Here is a 15,474-nt window from a genome sequence, read left to right on the forward strand (position 1 = left end):
GTTAATAAAGTTTATGCGTTAGTTAGTTAGTAATTCTATTTAATTTCACTGCTTAAAAATAATAACCACCATAGCATACTCCAGTATCCAGTATCCTTAATAATTATAGTGGTTATTAGGTACGAGGTACGAGTTAGTGAAAGATCCCGGGACTAAATTTGTGCGGTAAATCCTGGGTATTCCTGGTTCTGGAACTGATTTTGTATAGAAAAGCAATGCCAGGAGCACATTCTAGTACGGATGACACGGATGTGTTTGCCAGAGATATGTTCGAGGGCACATCAGGGGGCCTACTGCGAAAACCGAAATTCGTAAATTGCGGGGATTTTCTCTTTTACTCTCACTAACACGTAATTAGAGTGACAGAGAAAAATGCCTGCAATTGACGAACTTGGATTTTCGCGGTTATAGCCCTGTGCCTGATTCCCGCCATACATTGACAGCTGCCATACAGATCTGACTTACAAATCTGTACGTATAGTCGCACATCCCTAACTTGTGTGTAACTTCCAGTAAATGTTTACAAATATTTTAGGTGACAGTTACATCATTAAACATAAAATGAACTGTCATAGTGATAATTTTTTATAAATATACATCCCGAACCCCGACGCACAGTTGCATACTGTTTTGTATTTATTTAGAAGTGTACTGCGTTAGGAATAAGGATACAATGACCTTATCTAATAAATTAGTAACAGTCACGCTGCGATTTCTGTATAGTTTAAACAAGCTTAAATCTTGGAATAAACATATAAAATAAAGTATACGTAATAACTAATCTAATGAATAATTTTTATGTGTGTATTTTTGATATACATAACCGCAAACGTAAACTAGACGTAGGTTTTAATGCTAAAACGATTCTAAAATGTTTTTTTTTAAATTTAGTCTCGTCTCAACTACCAGAGCATAATTAATTTTTGTAATTTTTTCTAGAGGCAATGTACCTATCTATGTCGTACATCATAGGCAGTTGAGACGTCGCGTCATTAAATACGATGTTTTGAGTTAAAACAAAGTAGTGGTACATTGCTTACTCATTTATTGTATAAAAAAACAATATAAAAAGTCGGTTTGTTTTTAATAGAACCTATGAAAGAGTGTTCATAGAAGCCTAATATAACTACCCTTTGGTCTGTCTGGCACGCTCAATGTCTGTAGATATAAACTGACCTTAATGCGGTCGTATCAAAAAAACTCTTCTTCTAAGCTTTTTTCCCATCATCTGGGGTCAGCTCTCCTTGTCTGTCTTTTCCAGTTTTCTCTATCCTGCGTTGTTGCTGCGTCTATCTGGAGGTCGTATCAAAAATCACGCATAGTTATTCACCAGTGTAGTATTTGTCTAGAATTTCTGCTTGTCGATTTGTAGTATTTGTTCCTATTTGAACGCCTGCACTTCAATTGCTAATTGTAACTCACATGCGCCTTAAAACTCTTCGTGATTTTTTTCATGAATTAAAATAAAGGTAGTCTATCCACTACCTGCCCAAAACTCAAAGGTATTTATATATTTTTTCCGCTTGACGTATACTGTCCTAAGTGACGGCTATATTTAACGTTTGTCTGTATTATTACAGTTATATTCATTAAAAACAGTCGTAAACGTTAACTAATGAAGTAATAAATTTTCTTGCAAAGCGACCTAGTGACGAAACTGCAATTCTATTATATTCTAGTACTAATGGTGACCCAGGCCCGCTTGTTCACGCTCACACAGGCCCGGTCATGCCCACGCACACCTGGGGGCCTACCGCTAAAACCTAAATTCGTAAATTTCGGGAATCTTTCTCTTTTACTCTTACTAAGCATTAAACTTATGGTGTAGGTAGCTTTTGAAATAAACTTGTTTTATTTACATTACCTGCATGCATGTCATAAATTAATAAGCAGTAATACGAAAGCAATACTCTGTAGATCTTATTTTGACAATACTTATTTTCAAGAGAATAAGGTTATTTAATAAGTAAATATTTAGGGAGAATCTTACACAGATCGACTTAGCCCCAAATTAAGCAAAGCTTGTTCCATGCGTACTAGGCAATGGTATACATAACATACATATAGATAAATACATTGTTTATCGTTTATTACTTATCTATGTAGTAGCCGAAAAAACCTCGCGTGATTTATGTACAAGCCCTAAATTTATCCTTATTACCTCTGAGGCGCCATTAATTTATTACTAAAGATATAGAGGGTTGGGGGGGGGGGGGGTCTACCATGTCTAATTTTTCTTACCACGGGGTGGGAGGGAGTATTTACAGTTCTTATGTAAGATCACAAAGATTAAACGCGCGTGTGCCAAGGAGTGTAATACCTAATCAAAAAATATACGTAATACGTAAGTATTACAAGTACAAATAAACGTATGCATGTACAAATAAACGTTAAAAAAGGTTTTTTTGAAAAATAAAAATAAAAACAAACCAAACGCGTATTAATGTCTTCCTTTAGATCTTTACATAATACAGGCATAGGTCTATTCTTATTTTTTCTTACATAGGGTTGTGAGAGGGGATCAAAAACCGGCAAAAATCGTCTTACGTAATAAATGAATCGCCCTAACTTATCCTTATGTAATGATGACGTTCCACCTAATATGCAAAGCAAGGTCAATTCGATTCGCTAATATTATGTATACGAGGCCTGTTTTTTTTTTATATTAAACCCTGTTCTCGAACTATTAAATAGATAAATTATTGTCCTGTAAAAACCGCTTAAGAAGTTTCTGGAGGCCACGCCAAAAAATTCTTAAGCAGAAAAGCGTATTATCCGTGTTTTTTTTTATGAAAAACAAGTTGCAGACATCGGACGTGCATAAAAAAATATTAAAAGGGTTCTGCTGTACGTACTACCTACTAATCACCATCATAACAACATCATTTTGATGCTTTGATGCGAGTCACTGATTCAACTTTCGCATATGCATAATCATTAAACTTGAATTGTTGTCCAAGCTGAAACGGAGACCTTTATTCTTGCTCGGTCTATAACACAACTGGCTGCTTGCCGGCTCTAATTTCGACCTAATATCCTTAATAAGGTTAAAATTCGATTTCCTCAATGAAGTACCTCGGACTACATCCGATCTACAAATTATTACGAAGGAATTTACTTGCAATTAATTTCATCGCACGACACCTACCTCCTACGCAATTAATGACGTCATAGGGTCAAGTATTCAAATGAGTGGGGCTTAGATACTGTATTGTATGTATATTATATCTTACAATTTAACGTTGCCTATAGCAAAACTTGTGTTTTTTAGGGTTCCGTAACTCGATACGAAAAAACGGAACCCTTATAGGATCGCTTTGTTGTCCGTCCGTCCGTCTGTCTGTCTGTCAAGCTCAAGACCCTTGTTCTCATGAACGCGTAGGGACGCGTGGAGGTATCAAGCTGGAATTTATATCAAATACTCATATCTACTGTCCCTTGAAGCTGTGAAAAAATAATACTTCTAAGCCAACGCAATCATAAGATACAGCCGTTTATGCCGCAAATTTCCGCAAATTTTCGACACTTGCAAGGGAATCAAAACCTACAGGGTACTTTCCGTCTTAGAGTACAGATAAAGGGAAAATTGCGAAAACCGTAAATTTTTAGTTACACCATATAATAATATACACCTACAGGTTTGTAGTGTTTGTATGGAACCCTCGGTGCGCGAGTGCGACTCGCACTTGGCCCGTTTTTTTCTCTATGCCTGTTAGAAAATATAGCCAGTCAAACAAGTTCGTCAGTAGAAAAACGCGCAAATTACAAATTTTCCATGGGAACATAACCCTCCGCGCCTACTTTTTTTAAATTTGCCGCTTTATTCTATTGACGGAAATGTCTTGACAGACTATACTTTTATCAAACAGTCAAATATTAATAGAGATAATATACAACAGCAGGCAGATAATTTTCAAGGAGTTGTGACACAATATGATTCTGAAAATTCTTAAGGCTTCTTACAAATGATACAATAAAATGGCATGCGAGCATAATTGCCGGCTAATTCAATCGTTCGATCAAATACCGCAATATAGCGCAAATCGCATAATCGCATGGCATCTCTGTATTTTCCAAGACAAGTGCAAGCATGTACCTTTTGAATGGTCACGTCAAGTTAGTTATAAGATCAAACGAAATCAATCACATATTTGCTGGCTCTAAATTCCTAATACACGAGAACATATATGATGGATTTAATTGGCTTTAATAATCACAAATGGTATATTATCTTCTTGCTGTTTACATCAGCTTTATCGATATGACCTTTTCACTTCTCTAGTGTAAACATGTGCTAAAGCAAATTATGAAATTAATGCAATCTTTTGCTAACGGCAACTCTGATTCAGTTATCTATCGTCTCTCTCTAACGTTAGTTAATCAATAGGAGTGAGCGGGAGCACACGATCGTACGATCCGTCAGGAAGTACAATTGGCGAACTAAACGTCAAACAGTAAAAACAAATCTAAATCTTGCGGCGTCGAAATGTTGAATATTTACCTTTTAAAACATTTATATACTATTTTAAACCGCGCGATTTAGTTTATTAGTGTTGGAATTATTGTGTTTATTGTGAAAAATGTATCGTTCAATGAATGGATTGTACTCGGAAAGCCCGTACAGGTTAGAAATTTTAATATAAGAAGTTTTATATTTCGTATTTTAATTATGTTTAGCAGAGATTCCTCGAATTATTACAGGTTACTTGCTCTTAAATTTAGTTATAATATTCCCAGTTTTTTTTAAAACGGAAAGGGCAGCGGTTATAATAAGTATGCCACGGAGATTTCACTTAATTTCACTCGCGGATTTCGCATTTTTTAACACGTAATAATAAGATAGATATTATACATGATTTTTATTCTACATATTTTATTAATCTACATATTTTATTAATCTACATATAATAATCCTAGGATTATCATATATTAGTGTTTTAGTATGTTAACATGAGTATAGGTATACAAAATAAATAAGGAAATCAGCTTTCTGCAGTCAACTACAATTAAATTAATATAAAATTCAAAAGAGGAAAAATTTCTGTCTTGGGTGAGACTTGAACTCACGGCCTCTGGATTCAAGTCTCACCCAAGACAATTTTTCCACTTTTAAATTTATTCTAAGCTTAATAGCATTGTTCGCAGACATTTTTGCTCGTTAAAAATTAATTTAATATAAAATATTTTGAAATAGAGTTAGTAGTTTTGTTTTCATCCACTTGGCGAAATTTAAATAAAAACCTACCACACGGCATAATTTTGGACTTATTGCAATCCTTAATATCTAAACAATAGATCTATCTACATAAAAATGATGTCTCGCAAGTAATGAATTAAAAATAAAATATATTAGTTGGTGCTTCGCATCCGTGCCTTTCAGAAGTCATGAAACCAAGAAAACAAAGTCCAAAGTGCGAAAAGAAATGTTTATGGAAAGTTTAATTACTGTTTTAGCTATTTTAAGTTATGTTTTAGCAGGTAAGTATATTTTACTTGTCATAAATTTGACAACCGGTCTGGCCTAGGGTAGTGCGAAGCCCCGGGTTCAAATCCTGATAAGGACATTTATTTGTGTGATGAACACACAGATTTTTGTTCGTGAGTCATGGGTGTTTTCAATTTATCCATAAATATTTACATATTATATATATTTTAGTTTTAGTACCCTCAACACAAGCCTTATTGAGCTTACTGTGGGACTTCGTCAATTTGTGTAATAGCTAATGTCCTGTAATATTTATTTATATATTTATTTATAAATGTTGGTGATTGTGCCATTGAAGAATCGGGTTATAAATGATAAAATTTAATTGGTGATCAGGAGTTGAAAAATAAGAATTACCAACCTAAATAGAATTAAATATGTGAGATCTCTTGCAATTTAGTTCGTCTAATGAATTATAGTTAATGGTATTGTTAAAATTATTAACCACTGAATACATGGACTGTATGGACACCCTATTTTTATTGAAGGGAAGGTGTATAGTCAAGGTATTAAATATTGACACAGACAAAGTGCCAAAAATATGTACACACTATTTTAATGTATGGGCATTAACAAGGTTGGGTATACATATTTTTAGTAGTAGTAAACACTTTATTGCACAAAACAAGTACATAACATAGAAAGAATACAGTGAATGTGTACAAAGGCGAACTTATCCCCTTAAGGGATCTCTTCCAGCTAACCTTTAACCTTTTATTTTTGGCATGTTGTCCTGTCAATATTTAATACCTTGACTGTATATAAAGTGCCAGTTGGGGGTTTGGGGAAATGTAACAATGACAAATTGTAACAATGCCAAATTGTAACAATGACAAATTTTGAGAATGACAAATTGTAACAATGACAAATTATAACAATGACAAATTATAACAATGACAAATTTTGACAATGACAAATTGTAACAATGGCAAATAATAATTATGACAAATTATAACAATGACAAATTAAAACAATGACAAATTTTGACAATGACAAATTGTAACAATAACAAATTATAACAATGACAAATTATAACAATGACAAATTGTAACAATGGCAAATTATAATTATGACAAATTATAACAATGACAAATTTTGACAATGACAAATTGTAACAATGACAAATTTTGACAATGACAAATTGTAACAATGGCAAATTATAATTATGACAAATTATAACAATGACAAATTTTAACAATGGCAAATTTTGACAATGACAAATTGTAACAATGGCAAATTATAATTATGACAAATTGTAACAATGACAAATTGACAGCTTATTGCTCATAAGGCTTTAGTTTTTTTATGGCTGTTACTTTGAAAAGAGGCTTTTATACTCTTTAGACTAAACCATTGGTAAGGTGACAGTAAATTTCTATTAGAATTTAATTTAACTTAAAAATTGGGTATGATAAAAAATAACTTAGAATTGTGTTATAAAATCAAATAAAATAACCATTTATTTTTACCTCATATTCAACTATTACATTATTGTCAGTTTTACAAATAATTTACATATTATAAAAGTTAATTATGTATATCATTTCATATTATTATTGACATCGTGTTAGTGCTACAAAAATGTGATCACCATCGATGACTGAATTAGAAAAATTTATTTTGATCATCGATAAAATTCCACCGTCTATACAAGCGACACTGTTCCTAGATCATAGATGCTGCTTAAATCACCTGTGAAGATGTACAAGGCCTTATGATGATGATATTTAGAAGTATAATAAAACCAAACATTTTTCGTTTTTGGAAGTTTCTTTTAAGAAATCTTAGAGAAATTTAGTGGACGAGAATTTAGTTTTCGTCTCCTTTGTCAGCGGTGTGTGAATTAAATGGTATTTTGTACAATAGATCCCACCAAAAACATTTTCATGTAAAATGTTGCCAAGACGTAACTAAAAGGTTTCGCACTGTCAAAAAGTTATCAGATCTCTGGTAGCGCCAAGGTTCTAACTCTACAAGCCCTAACTTCACAAACTACACCTTAGTCAAAATATTTGGCTTGGCTGTTTCGTAACTAACAAAATACAAGAAAAGACCACATTACATTGTGTCGTTAACATGTTTTTGTCATTCGTGTTTGTTTTGTTATAAATAAATGTATTTTCTTTCTTTCTTTCAAAATAATGTAAATAAACGTATATGATTTACAATTGTTACATATTTGCAGCAACTTATTTTTCAAATTTTTTTTTTAGTAAAAAGACACGTCAAGAACGCTTACCTTCTTCCTAATGCTAGAATAACCGAACTATGGTCTTGCAATGAATGATGGTCCCTATGACTTAATATTTATGTGGAGTTGCAGTCACCCCATAGAGTTTTGAAGTCCATTCTAACATAAATATGTTCTACCCACAGGCCGTCTATGTCCCAGGGCACGGTGATCCACAGCCAGAGGTTCCAGGAGAAGGACTTCACTGTCGCCACTCCGGAGGAGTTTGTCAAGCGGTTCCAGGGCACCCGGGCTATTAATAAGGTATGTGTTATAAGAAATATGTTCTACCCACACCGTCTATCCCAGGGCACGTCCGCAGCTATAGGTTCCTGGAGAAAGACTTCACCGTCGCCACTCCGGAGGAGTTTGTCAAGCGGTTCCAGGGCACCCGGGCTATTAATAAAGTATGTGTTATAAGAAATATGTTCTATCTACACCGTCTATCCCAGGGCACGTCCGCAGCTATAGGTTCCTGGAGAAAGACTTCACCGTCGCCACTCCGGAGGAGTTTGTCAAGAGGTTCCATGGCACCCGGGCTATTAATAAGGTATGTGTTATAAGAAATATGTTCTACCCACACCATCTATCCCAGGGCACGTCCGCAGCTATAGGTTCCTGGAGAAATACTTCACCGTCGCCACTCCGGAGGAGTTTGTCAAGCGGTTCCAGGGCACCCAGGCTATTAATAAGGTATGTGTTATAATTATAAGAAATATGTTCTACCCACACCGTCTATCCCAGGGCACGTCCGCAGCTAAAGGTTCCTGGAGAAAGACTTTATAACAATATTATTTACTTAGTGCGTTCCGTCAAAAAAAATGTTATCGCAAGGCAGTCTCCACTTTATGACTTTGTTCTATTAAGTTTAGGTATTTATACTCTGCCTATATTTATGGCCAACTCAAAATCGAAATAAATTTAATGTCAAGAAATAATTTGCAAATGTCAAATGGTTTTATTACAAGTTAAAATAAATAAATTACAAGATCAATACCTACAAAAATAATAAAATGTATATATTATTTGAATCTACCACTATTCAATGTCACATAGTCAATGTCAATTAATACACAGAAACTTAAAAGAAAAAGAGAATTATAATAATATACATAGGCGGCGCGCGCGTTTTCCTCGCCCGAGCGCTCGATCGAGCGGGTTAGGGTCGACAACGCGCATGTAACTCCTCTGGAGTTACAGGCGTACATAGGCTACGAAGACTGCTTACCATCAGGCGGGCCGTATGCTTGTTTCCCACCGACGTAATATAAAAAAAAAAGCGGCCAAGTGCGAGTCGGACTCGCGCATGAAGGGTTCCGTACAATTTAAGACGTATTAAAAAAAATCTTCTTACTAGATCTTGTTCAACATTTTACCACTTTGGACACACATTTTACCACTTTGGAAGTGTCTCTCGCGCAAACTATTCAGTTTATAAAAAAATGATATTAGGAACCTAACTATCATTTTTGAAGACCTATCCATACATACCTTACACGTATATGTTTGATGAAAAAATTTTTTTTTAAATTTTATGACGTATTAAAAAAAAAACTACTCACTAGATCTCGTTCAAAACAATTTTCGGTGGAAGTTTGCATGGTAATGTATACCATATATTTTTTTTAGATTTTTCATTCTGTTATTTTAGAAGTTACAGGGGGGGGGACACACTTTTTTTCACTTTGGAAGGTTCTCTCGCGCAAACTATTCAGTTTAGAAAAAAATGATATTAGAAACATTAATATCATTTTTGAAGACCTATCCATAGATACCCCACACGTATGGGTATGATGAAATTTTTTTTTTTTTTTAATTTCATGACGTATTAAAAAAAAACTACTTACTAGATCTCGTTCAAACCAATTTTCGGTGGAAGTTTACATGGCAATGTATATCATATATTTTTTTTAGATTTTTCATTCTGTTATTTTAGAAGTTACGGGGGGGGGGGACACACATTTTACCACTTTGGAAGTGTCTCTCGCGCAAACTATTCATTTTAGAAAAAAATGATATTAGAAACCTCAATATCATTTTTGAAGACCTATCCATAGATACCCCACACGTATGGGTTTGATGAAAAAAGATTTTTTGAGTTTCAGTTCTAAGTATGGGGAACCCCCAAAATTTATTGTTTTTTTTATATTTTTGTGTAAACATCCTAATGCGGTTCATAGAATACATCTACTTACCAAGTTTGAACAGTACAGCTCTTATAGTTTCGGAAAAAAGTGGCTGTGACAGAATCGGACAGACAGACGGACATGACGAATCTATAAGGGTTCCGTTTTTTGCCATTTGGCTACGGAACCCTAAAAACCTATTACGCAGCTATATAGTTGCCTAAAAAGACTAGTACATTATTACAGAGGCCGGGAAAGGGCAATTCATGGATGAGTTTCGATTTTGTCGGACAATGAGAAGCGGAGATTTTCCATCCATCTTTTCCTGGGTTTTCCTTTCCCTTTATCTCTCTCCACATTCATTCGTAATACCAAAGCGAATTGGAAATAGAGGTGGATTGTCAAAAAAAACTTTGTAGCCACAGCAAATTTACTGGCATCTTTCGACACGCGACGCGGTTAAAACTTTTAGAACACCATTTGAATTTGATCATTATTCTTTAACCCTTTACCAGGCTAAGGGATATATATTTCCCACATGAAGCACTTCAAATATGTGTTCTATTTTCGATGAGTAAGACTGACATTCCATTGTCATTTTTGAACTGTCAGCCTGTCAAATTTGTTAAATATCAAAAAGTGGCGCCATCTAATAGATCAAAGGTCAAAGGATGACGACATCGTTTCGAGATATGGCGCCATAATCGTTAGGTTCTGCCCGGTAAGATGGCGCCACTTTTTGCTATTTTTTAGCAAATATAACACATATCAGTGAAATAATAAGGATCAAAATCAAATGGCGTTCTAAAAATGTCAATCATGTGTCGAAAGATGGCAGTAAATTTGCGTGGTTACAAGATTTTCTGTGACATTACACCTCTATAGGGAGCGTGCATAAACTGTAGGAGGCAGCACAGGCGCAGTCAGATTTTTGGCGCGAGGCGTAAATGTGATGTTTATTGTTCCGATGTAGGCCACAAGATGGCAGAACCTACTATGCACAACAAAACACGTGACGTGTAAATGTACATGTTTATTGTTCCGATTCAGGCCACAAGATGGCAGACCCTCCAACGCGTACGGTCCCTATTTAAAATTACCTTTCTCGTCACATGACTATCATCCCTTCCAATAAATCGTACTACCAATGCCTGGAAAAGGGTTAATGGTATATTTGTGGCTCTCCAACAGAGAAGTGTCCTTATGCTTCAAGTTCAATAAGGACCTTTATATCTGAAATTCCAACAGAAATTCTAATAGAATGGTCCTTATTGCACATAAAGCATAGGCAACTTTCTCTGATGGAAAGCCAAATTTCCTTTTGTTTATTTGACGACCGGTCTGCCCTATTGGGTAGTGACCCTGCCTATGAAGCTGATGGTCCCGGGTTCAAATCCTGGTTAATTTATTCGTGTGATGATCACGGATATTTGTTCCTGAGTCTTGGGTGTTGTCTATGTACGTAGGTCACTAGATAAGTTTTGCAATAGACAAATATGAAACAAAAAGCTGGCCTATCGCATATATTTGTTAAAAACTATATTTCCATAGACAATATTTGGCTCGAAATTATTTACTTACTTTTTAAATATACTTATTAAAAAATGGATTTAAACTTTGAAAACGTCGGCGAGGGCTAAGGACGATTTACGCATATTTTACGAGTATACAACATTTTCATTTCATACAAATTTTAGATTTTTTAATAAGTAAATTTAAAAGAAAGTAAATGTTTTCCGGCCAATCATTGTCTAAGGAAATAATGTTTTAAAAAGTATATGTGATAGGCCACCTCTTTGTTTCATATTTGTCTATTGCAAAGCTTATCTTATACCACGACGGTGGCAAGCAAGCATACGGCCCGCCTGATGGTAAGCAGTCACCGTAGCCTATGGACGCCTGCAACTCCAGAGGTGTTACATGCGCGTTGCCGACCCTTTAAAAATCTGTACACTCCTTTTTTGAAGAACCTCATACTGTAGACCCTATGTATTTCAGTCTCTGTCTAAGTACCCAAAACACAAGCCTTATTGAGCTTACTGTGGGATTTAGTCAATTTGTGTAATAATGCCCTATACTATTTATTTATTTATGAATTCTATACTCTTTCTAATCTGTCTGCGCAGAAACCTTGCATCTTGACCTTAGATTGCGCTAATGATCAATTAAATGGCATTGGTCTGATTGTGACATTAACTGCATTAATTATTTTCTTATTGACTCGTCAGTGACAGCATAGAGAAATAAGAAGTAAGCACAGAATGCTTATTCCATCCATCAGTTTTGGTACCAAAACGCTTATTAAAATAAATAAATATTATAGGACATTATTACACAAATTGACTAAGTCCCACAGTAAGCTCAATAAGGCTTGTGTTGAGCGTACTTAGACAACGATATATATAATATATAAATATTTATAAATACTTAAATACATATAAAACACCTATGACTCGGGAACAAATATCCATGCTCATCACACGAGTAAATGCCCTTACCAGGATTTGAACCCGGGACCATCGGCTTCATAGGCAGGATCACTACCCACTAGGCCAGACCGGTCGGTATTTTCGTAGTCGACATCTAGCATCGACTAGCGGAGTTATCAGTACCGCTACTTTAATTGATTTTTTTTACTTTTTTTAAAGGAATTTATTTATTCAAACAACATACTTGAGTATTTTATTCGGAAACTCTAAGATATACACCGTGTTTTTTTTTTTCGTTAATTTTTAATTTTTTTTATGGTGTTTATGTCTCTGAATAATCTCACATCTGAGGATGCCGAAGACCGGGCAAAGTGGAGAAGATTAAGTAGGAAAGCGGACCCTGGCGCTTGGCCGGGAAAACGATAGGTTGAAGAAGAAGATGGTGTATATGTCTCTAAGTGTCAGAACTAAAAGATTAAATACATAGTTTATCAAATTATCCTTAGAGATGTATAGGGTTTGATTTTTCATTATGAATCTACTATCATATAAACACTGAACATCGTTCCGACCCTTTTTAGGGTTCCGTAGTCAACTGGGAACCCTAGTTTCGCCATGTCCGACTGTCTGTCCGTCAGCAGCGTTGCTCCGTGATCATTAGTGCTCGAAAGCTGCAATTTGGCAAGGATACATAAGTCATACCCACCCACCCATACGAAATGTTTTTTTCTTTCAATTTTATTTTTATTTGCCATGTATTATGGCCCTCAATTATTGCACATTTTTTCCTTAAAACTATAACATTTTTAATAACTTGACTAATAGTATTAACAAATACAATTATCCCATACGTCTTTATCTTCCAAATAATCTAACACTTTATAGCACGAATTTTAATTAATGTATCCTACTGGTGTAGGGTATCGTTGAATATGTCTCTCAAAACGAACGGGTCTCCAACAACCATTTTTTGATAAAGTGATATATTCGGAAATAATCGTTCAGAAAGAAAATAAATATGTGTCCCGGCCTCTAACTTTTGAACCATGGGTCTAAAAACATGAAAAAAAATCGTAAAAAAAGTTTAATTTACTTTAAATGAAAACTATAGAGAACATAATCGGTCCAGCCGTTTTTGAATTATTGTAAAAAGACATACCTACAATGTCTTCTCGCTCTGTGTGGTAGGGCACAGCACAGCGGATGTCATTCCAGATCTAGAGCAGAGCCCAACTGGGAAAGTACCTTACAGAAAACCGCAGCCAAATAACACTAGACTCTACTCATAGTGTTTTGTTCCTGCTGGTGAGTAAGGTTGCCAGTGCTCAACGAGGGTGCGGAGTGTTATGGTCGGCAACAAAGCCCGGAGTTGCTGGCGTACATAGGCTACTGAGACTGCTAACCATCAGGCGGGCCGTATGCTTGTTTGCCATCGACGTAGTATTAAAAAAATCTCTAGTTTTTAATTCATGAACTGGTTGCCCAAGATATGCCTAGTTTGGGGACCCCTTTTTAGGGTTCCGTAGTCAACTAGGAACCCTTATAGTTTCGCCATGTCCGCGGCTTTGCTCCGTGGTCGTTCGTGCTAGAAAGATGAAATTTGTCATGGACATATAAATCAATAAAGCCGACAAAGTCGTACAATAAAATATAAAAATTTAATTTTTTTTAGGGTACCTCCCCTACACGTAAAGCTGGGGGTGAATATTTTTTTTTGCTTCAACCCTACAGTGTGGGATATCGTTGGTAAGGTCTTTCAAAACTAATAGGGGTCTTCAACAAACATTTCTTGATAAACGGAATTAAAAAACTGGAGAAGAAAAAAAAATGTCCCCCCCCTCTAACTTTTGAACTATAGGTCCAAAAAATATGAAAAAAATCTTGGAAGTAGAGCTTAAGAAAGACATTAAATGAAAACTATAGCGGATATGATCAGTTTAGCTGTTTTTGAGTTATCGCAAAAAGTTTCCCCTTCATAGTAAAAAGACGTACACCCACTGTTCATCCCTTGGTTAACAATCTACCATACTTTAAGCTCCAGTTTAGCTTATTGTGACGGAAGAGTAACTACGGAACCCTACTCTGAGTCTGTCTCTCTATCTCTGTATGTAAAGTATGCAACCTCGACTTCATGTATGATATCACCACTATTGAACCCATTTATGTGTGTACAATATTTTTTTTACTCAATATGCTGTATTTACTTACAGGTCCTCATAGCGAACAACGGAATTGGCGCTGTGAAATGTATGCGCTCGATCCGAAGATGGTCGTACGAGATGTTCAAGAACGAACGCGCTGTGCGCTTCGTCGTTATGGTGAGTTGCTATTGGAAAACAATTCAAATTGTTTTATGAAAACATTTTTTTACATTTATTTACAATAAATAAATAAATATTATAGGACATGTCATGTGTTTGTAATGTTGTCATGTATACAATAACAATATACATGATGGATATATACAGACGATAACTATAAAAAAAAAATTGTTTATTTCAGACATAAGTGTCCATATAAGTATTAGTGAAACTTAAAAAGACTATGTTAGTTCCTTTACATACTAAGTATAAAGCAAACAAAATGAAAACAAAAGTGCAAAAACTGGGAAACAATTCCATTGGCAGAAGCAAGCAACGAAAATAATTTATTCACTACTTGGTCCTACCAATGACCACCTCAACCCAGTACTTTGTTAGCGGGCAGTCCAGGCGCTCCGCCAACACCCTCAGCATACAGTTGCTGCTGCCACGCACTCGCTTTAGCAACGAGGCAATTCTTTTCCGCCTTATGGCGAAAAAGTCATCCGCCCGTGCCTCGGCAAACATGCCTGATGCACTGCAGTGCTTTGGCAGCCTCAGCAGCATCCTGAGGATGTTGTTGTACTATATCTAGCTTAAATCTATAATAAATATATATCGTAACGGGTGACCGAATTCCCTTGAGGCATCCTTGGTACAATGCCTCAAGGGAATTCGGTCACCCGTTACGTCAACCAGACGTTTCGCGATTTCTGCATAAAACTTGTGCGCGCTGGGACCCCATGGACCTAGATTTTCAACGCCAAAACATTTTAATTAAGGTAAGTAGTAACATGAATTAGATGTCATATACGAAAGCCGTGACCAAGGCCCTCAATGCCCATGGCTGGAAGCATTCTCTGCATTCGCGGCTGATGCCTAGACCGATCCGGACGTGTAATTT

The 15,474-nt window shown here is 35.6% G+C and overlaps 1 protein-coding gene across 1 annotated transcript in view; it reads left to right on the forward strand.

Annotated features, from left to right (window-relative positions):
* Positions 1-15,474, forward strand: part of LOC133532867 (acetyl-CoA carboxylase) — a 134,978-nt gene that overhangs the window by 19,697 nt on the left and 99,807 nt on the right. Inside the window, 2 exon segments of the mRNA XM_061871725.1 lie at positions 7,862-7,979; positions 14,481-14,588. Of these exon segments, the coding sequence (XP_061727709.1) occupies positions 7,862-7,979; positions 14,481-14,588 (226 nt within the window).

This window comes from Cydia pomonella, chromosome 28, assembly GCF_033807575.1.
Source record: "Cydia pomonella isolate Wapato2018A chromosome 28, ilCydPomo1, whole genome shotgun sequence".
NCBI classification, from domain to species: Eukaryota; Metazoa; Arthropoda; class Insecta; order Lepidoptera; family Tortricidae; genus Cydia; species Cydia pomonella.